The following is a 6,857-nucleotide window of genomic DNA, read 5'->3' on the forward strand; positions in this document are numbered from 1 at the left end:
GCGGCGGCGGCAGCAGCAGGAGCAGGAGCAGGAGCAGCAGCAGCGACGGGTCCTCCTCCTACCTCACCCACTTGGTCCTCCTTTTCATCCTCTTTTCCTTTTCGACCGGGTTTCGTCCACTTGCCCTAGCTGCCGCCCCGATCCTACGGTACCAAAGAACTAGGGAGGCCAAGGGTGGGCCCGGCCGTTGGTGCGGGCTTTGGGCCCGGGGCCTTCCGTCCCGAAGCGGGAGGCGGGGGCGGGGCCGGGGGCCGTTGTCGGCGGGAGGAAGAGGGAGGAGACGGGAAGCCTGACAGCGGCTGCCTCCGCCAGGCTGCCGCCGTCTCCCCTGAGACTACCGCCAACTCGGTTGTCGAGTTCCCGGGCCCACGGCCGGCTGCTGGGATTCGGCCCTGCGGGGCTAGCGGGGCCGGGGCGTGGAGGCGCCGGCGTGCTGGGCTTGGCGCGGGAGGGGAGAGTCTAGACGCCGGAACGTCCCGCGCCCGGCCTGGCCTCTCCCTCCCGAATCCTGGGGCCTGGGGCGCGAGAGGAGGCGCAAAACGGGGCGCACAACTGAGGAGGGACCAGGGTGAGCGGTATTGGGGTAAATGTTTGGAACGGGTTGTGGTGTGGCATTTTCCAAGGAGCGATTTTAAGACACCTGCTTGGTTGCTGTTGTTGACGTTCTTGTTCATCTTTTCATCCACCCTTCTTTTCCTCCCCCTCCCCCATTTTTTCTTTTCATTTGTGTGTGTGTGTGTGTGTGTGTTTTACAGTAAAGGCATGATTTCCCGGCACCGCAGGGAAAATAGGGTGCAAGCCCAGAAACTCTTTCCTCACCACCACTTGTTGAAAAACTGATTTGAAGGCATCTCCGAGTTTGAACGGAAAGTGCCAGGATTTCTTGTGCCTCTGGTTTTGAGCTGAAGTCTCTTCAACTACCAAGTACAAGAGGATAAAAACTGGAAACTAAATCGGTAAACATTCAAACTTGAAAACTGACAGTGCGTTTTATTTTGGTTTAGATTCTTTTGTTGACTAATTACTGTTCTTAACTTTTTGACTATCTCGTTTGCTTAAAATACTTTGGGAAAAAAGTGTTAAAAACACTTTTGTTGGGATCTGTAAACTCGAGCATCCTCTACTGGGTGGATATTAGCCTCTGCAGTAACAAACTTTTGAAAGTTACTAGACCGTGGGATTCAGAAGACTTTCACACTAACACAAGTGATCGAGTATTTTTTGCATTATGTTTATTATTTGCAAGTTTGAAATCCAAATTTTGTTAGACTTTTCACACAGATTTAGGCATTACTGGGTACAAATATTTAATATTTTTACTAAATAGGATTACTGAGCTTAATTACTATCGCAGTGTAAAGCATTCTGTAAACTTACCGTACTGTAAATTGCACATGTCTAATAGTAATTCAGCTACTACTCACTAGGAGGAATCATATTTGTCTTAGCTGCTATTAAAACCTTAGTCTAACAGTATTTAGAATGAGAGCCATGCATTAAAGAAATTAAAAGGAAAAGTAGAATTAAAGCTAAACTTTATCAATGTTTACAGAATTCCTGTGAAATGTTAAGTTCTCCCAAGTATTTGATGGCCACAGGTGTCAGTTTCATGTTACCCAGCTGTTAATTCTCTAGTATAGATGAACAGAATATGCCTTTTTTTGGTTGTTGTTGTTATATTTATAATGCATTGCTCCTCCGAGCACACTTGGGAAATTTTCTCGAATGTATTTATATCAAACAGACTTTCATTTTGAATTCTGTCATATTCATCTTAATGTCTTATATACAAATGCAGGAGCTTATTACTGAGGGACATGACTCCAGGGAACACCAAAGATAAAGAACACTTTGTTCTTTATCACAAGTTTTCAGTGCCCTTAAAAACATGATTTTGGCAGTGATCATAAAGTTTATTAGGTTAAATTGAGAAATAAGCTGTTTCTAAGTTAAATACATGGAAAAGTAGTGAATATGATTATTCATGAAGAACAAATTGTAATTGGACATCTGTTATATAGTACACTGTATTAAGTCCTTAATTTTGTTCTAGTTATTAGTTACTCTGTAAAATATGAACAAATTAATTATAAAACTTTAATGGAAAATGGGAGAGTAAGTTGGAGAAAGTACTTGCATCTCTTGATTATCAACTTTATGAAAACTTTATTATATTAAAAGGTAACTGTGTTCTATATTTTGACTTTAAAACTTAATGTCAGTGCTGTTGTTAATTGCTTCTACTGTGTTCTTTGTAGTTTTTATCTTCTCAGAACAATTTTTGGAAAATATATTCATCTCATGTAGAATTATCCAGTTTAGTGGCCCTTCTGTTTGAACAAATTTTTGCACAATTCCCTCCATTTGTGTTCCTAAAAACAGTTGCTCCAGAATGATGAAAGGGGGAAAGAAATTCTTTTAAACCTAAATGCATACCTAAATATAATTAATAAATACTAATCTGTGATTAATTTTTCTTAAACAGTAGTGACATGTGGGATAGTTGCAGTTCTTTTTTCGTAGTTCTAATGCATTTTAATTTTGTCAAGGGAATGAACTTAGTTGTTACAAGTAGTTTAGTTTGCTTTTTTCAGGAAAATTAATACTTAATGTATGCAGTCTACTAGTTTGAGTTTAAGTTTTCTGAAGTCTTTAGTCTGTGTTTATACCTGCCTTGTGAATTTCTTCCCATATGAACTGTTAGAACAATTGTTTTTATTTCTCTTGTGTTTAAATAGCCTAATTCAAAGTAACAATGGAGCGATTCGTTGTGACAGCACCCCCTGCTCGAAACCGTTCTAAGACTGCTCTATACGTGACTCCTCTGGATCGAGTCACTGAGTTTGGAGGTGAGTTGCACGAAGATGGAGGAAAACTCTTCTGCACTTCTTGCAATGTGGTTCTGAATCATGTTCGCAAGTCTGCCATTAGTGACCATCTCAAGTCAAAGACTCATACCAAGAGGAAGGCAGAATTTGAAGAGCAGAATGTGAGAAAGAAGCAGAGGCCCCTAACTGCATCCCTTCAGTGCAACAGTACTGCGCAAACAGAGAAAGTCAGTGTTATCCAGGACTTTGTGAAAATGTGCCTGGAAGCCAACATCCCCCTTGAGAAGGCTGATCATCCAGCAGTTCGCGCTTTCCTGTCTCGCCACGTGAAGAATGGAGGCTCCATACCTAAGTCAGACCAGTTGCGGAGAGCATATCTGCCTGATGGATATGAGAATGAGAATCAGCTCCTCAACTCACAAGATTGTTGACAAGGAGGTTATCACCATTGTGATCAAGATAAATAATGTGGAGTATTAAAGTTATGTGTTGATTGTGTGGTTCATTTTTATATTTATTTCATTTAAAATCATGTGATGCAGAATAGCTTTGCAATGTGTATATAGTTGCAGGCAAAACAAAACAAAACCTCACTGCAAAACTTACTGTTAATTTTTGTCACCAATGGTGTAAAGCAACACTTAGGGTTTAGAGTGTGTTAGAATACCTGAAACCTGATGGTTATCTTTAAAATTGATGGTATTTCTCCTGAGATGTTTGTGCATGGATGAACTGCCCTGCTTTCTTACCCTGTTGCCATGTATGATTATTCCTTGTGAGATTACTTAATTACTTGGATTGAAGACGAATCTAGGAAATTGAAGCTGCTGCCAGGCAACACCACTCACAGTAACTTAGAGGATTTATTTGTGATTAGAGGATCCTCTTCGAAAAGGAAGGGATGGCGGGAAAGAGTTCTTCTATCTTCAGATCCCTAGCAGAAAGTGACTTTATTTCAAACTATGCTTTACTTGTGCATGATGTAGTTAGCTTAACTTTTCCTCAGTTTCTCACTGTCTTTTTTTTTTTCTTCCTTTTTTAAAGATTTACTGATCTATTTACTAACAGCTTTACGTGACCAAAAGACTAAAATCTTCTAATGTCAGTGCCAGAAGACATGGAGAATTTTGCAGTGACATGATTTTGGTCTCTTTAAACAAAAATTTTGGAACCCTAGCTTTCATTTCAAGCATTCTCTTGAACTTGGAAGCCTTTTTATTTGTCTCTCGGTGTTCCACGACTTCAAGATTTGCATTTTGATTTAAACAGGTAGATACTTTATGATTGCATTTCCTGTTTTACAGTGAATTAGTAATTATTTTTGGCTGACAGACCACATATTAAGGAAATTACTTTCTATACATTTTACTGTGTAGTTATATGAGTTTACTTAGGTAAATAGACTCACTTTTATTTGCTTTGCCTCTGGTAGTATAAAGTGTTTAAACATGGATGGTAAACAATTGTCTAGAAATACTGGTGAGATTTTTGTAGTAGAGATCTGGCAGTACCCTGCATAACTGTATGGGTAAGGAAATAATCTGTTCTTTTAAAGGTCTACCATGTTCAGGAAATGAGCTCTCTGAACCTCACTGTCCTGTAAGCTTATCAGAGTAGCTGAACCAGTTATGTCTTCATTGGAGACCCAAATTATATTTTTTAAAAATTAAACCGCTAAAAACTTGACACTGGAGCTTTAAAAAAATCTTAAATTCTCTGAAAATGTTCAATTGCAAAATAGCTTAGAGATTCATTCTGTTACAAAGCATTGACAGGCAATGCCCTATTTGACTTGGAGTTATTTTGAAGTTATCACACTTAAAAATAAAAAGCCAAAGTTAAAAGAAGGTTATGTTTTTATATTTTTTTTCAGAAACAGATTCCCATGTCTATGTTTCTTTTACAAACTTAAAGTTCCTAGTCCAGATCGTCAAAGTGCCCATTTGGGGTTAGATTTTTGTGTAGGTTTTTTGTTTTCATTTTAAAGTAAACCTGCCAATAAACAAAATCACTTGTCAGAATTTGAGCTATCCGTTTTTTTTTCATGTTCATTTATGTTAAAATAGCACAATAAATGCCTGGAGTGATGCTATTCTCATTGACAAAGCACATGTGAGGCGATAAGCAGCAAAATACAAACTATGTACTTTGCCTTTCCTTCCTCTAGTAAAGAATTTGCAGGCAACCATGTTTTAACTTGAATTATCTAAGAAGATAGGGAATAATTGAGATTTTTACCCTATTTAGAACAAAAATTTAGATAAACAATCACTAATTTTTCAAATTTCCATGTGATTCAGACTGCTCCTTATCGGTTAGTTATTAATTTGTGCTAATAGCAAACACATAGTGGCGGAACATCACTGAGTAGTCCTAAGCAGTAAAATGGATGACGTTGCACTAGAAAAACAACAATAATTCAGTTATGTTTCTAGTAGTTACAACTAATTTGATTATCATTTAGGTCCTATGTATTTTAGTATTTCTCCAGGCTCCTAACTAGTTCCCAATGATGCTGTATCTAGGGGTATAATCTATTTGTTAGGATTATATCATGTCCTTAGAAGCATTTTCCATCCATTAACAGAGATTTAATATTTCTTTACTGATTATGAAACTTTTTGTTCCCTGAAACTGTTTAACTTTGTCTCATAGTGAAATAGATAAAGCAAAATGATTGTTTTAGCCTGCTCAAACTTGTACAAATCCGTGAAACCATAGTTGGCAAATGTTAGGTATGACATGAATATCTAAGGCATATGCTGCTGTGGAAGTGAGTGGACATGTACAGAAACTTTCAATCTTAACTACATAGTGTTAGTGTGATGCTATACTATTGGAAGAGTAGCAGTTCTTTTTTCTATTTTATAAGTTGTATGCATAAACATAAGATTTGTAATGTTTCATTTATAAACTGCCTTCAACACATGCTTACCTGTTAATAGTGTTTTCTCGAAGTATGGTAGTATGTCTTCCAGAATTTCACTATATGCTTACAGTGAATAGTTCTAGCTTGTTGAAATGTTAAATTCCTCGTTGGTTTCTTTTGATTCTATGGAGCATATAGCAAGCCTGAAGAACATTGTAATCATTTTTTACAGGGCACTAATCTAGAAAAATTGTGTATGAAAGCCCATATAGCTATTCATTATCAACTTTGAGTAAAACTAAAAAGAAAAAAAAAAAAGCTACTTCGATTTGATGCGTTTGGCCCTACTAAATTTTCTGGGACCAGAAAAATGAAAGAACAATTTCTGCATCTTAAAGTTGTAGCCAATTTAAGAGTCTACTTGGGATTGTTCTAAAGTATTCATTGTTTAAAACTATTGTAAGTAACACTTGGCAAGATCTCCAAGCAGAAAGTTCCATGTTAAAACTTTTGCCTAAAAGAATTTGTATGTGAATGTTAATGGAAAACACATTTAAACAAAATAAAATTTAAGGTGGCCCAAAACAAAAGCCACAAACAATTCTTCATTTTGGTGCTTAGTCTTTGTAAGGGCTCTCTGTGGTTTGACTTGCCCCAACTGCCTTTAACTGCATACAGATCACCTTAAAACATGTTTTTTAAATAGAAGCTTTGTTCTATAGTTCTTTAAAAAAAAAAAAAAATAACCCTAAATAAATTGCTTTAACATCTGGTCAACACTGATTAAAATGTGAATAGTGAAGTGGCTCTTCTAAACCTTGGTTTATCTCAATCCATGCTATCATACTAGACTTCTGAGGTAAATACAATTATCCTGTTTGTACCCATAATACTGTATTCATTAAAGTTTTACTATGTTTAGTTTTGTATTCCCATGCTTTTTTTTTTTTGCTCACGCATGTATCATTAGTATAAATGTCTCTTATTAAAGCTTTGTCACCATGACTTTTAGAAATAAATTTCAAAAATTTTTCAGAATTTTTTGAAAGCACATTTTGTTTTATGAATCAGTAACATTTTATAATTACAAAATATTTATAGAATTTTACTAATCTCTGGAATTATTAACCCTTATGGCCAATATAAAGCATATACTCTGC

General features: G+C 37.0%; 1 protein-coding gene across 1 annotated transcript; it reads left to right on the forward strand.

The window, feature by feature from the left end:
* Positions 1–6: 6 nt before the first annotated feature.
* CGGBP1 (CGG triplet repeat binding protein 1) lies at positions 7–6,298 on the forward strand. Its single transcript, XM_012734287.1, has 3 exons — positions 7–148; positions 756–956; positions 2,739–6,298. The coding sequence occupies exon 3, from the start codon at positions 2,756–2,758 to the stop codon at positions 3,257–3,259; it is 504 nt and encodes a 167-aa protein (XP_012589741.1). The 5' UTR covers positions 7–148; positions 756–956; positions 2,739–2,755; the 3' UTR covers positions 3,260–6,298.
* Positions 6,299–6,857: the final 559 nt, after the last annotated feature.

Source organism: Condylura cristata, unplaced genomic scaffold (genome assembly GCF_000260355.1).
Source record: "Condylura cristata isolate star-nosed mole 26May11 unplaced genomic scaffold, ConCri1.0 scaffold00003, whole genome shotgun sequence".
Taxonomy (NCBI): Eukaryota; Metazoa; Chordata; class Mammalia; order Eulipotyphla; family Talpidae; genus Condylura; species Condylura cristata.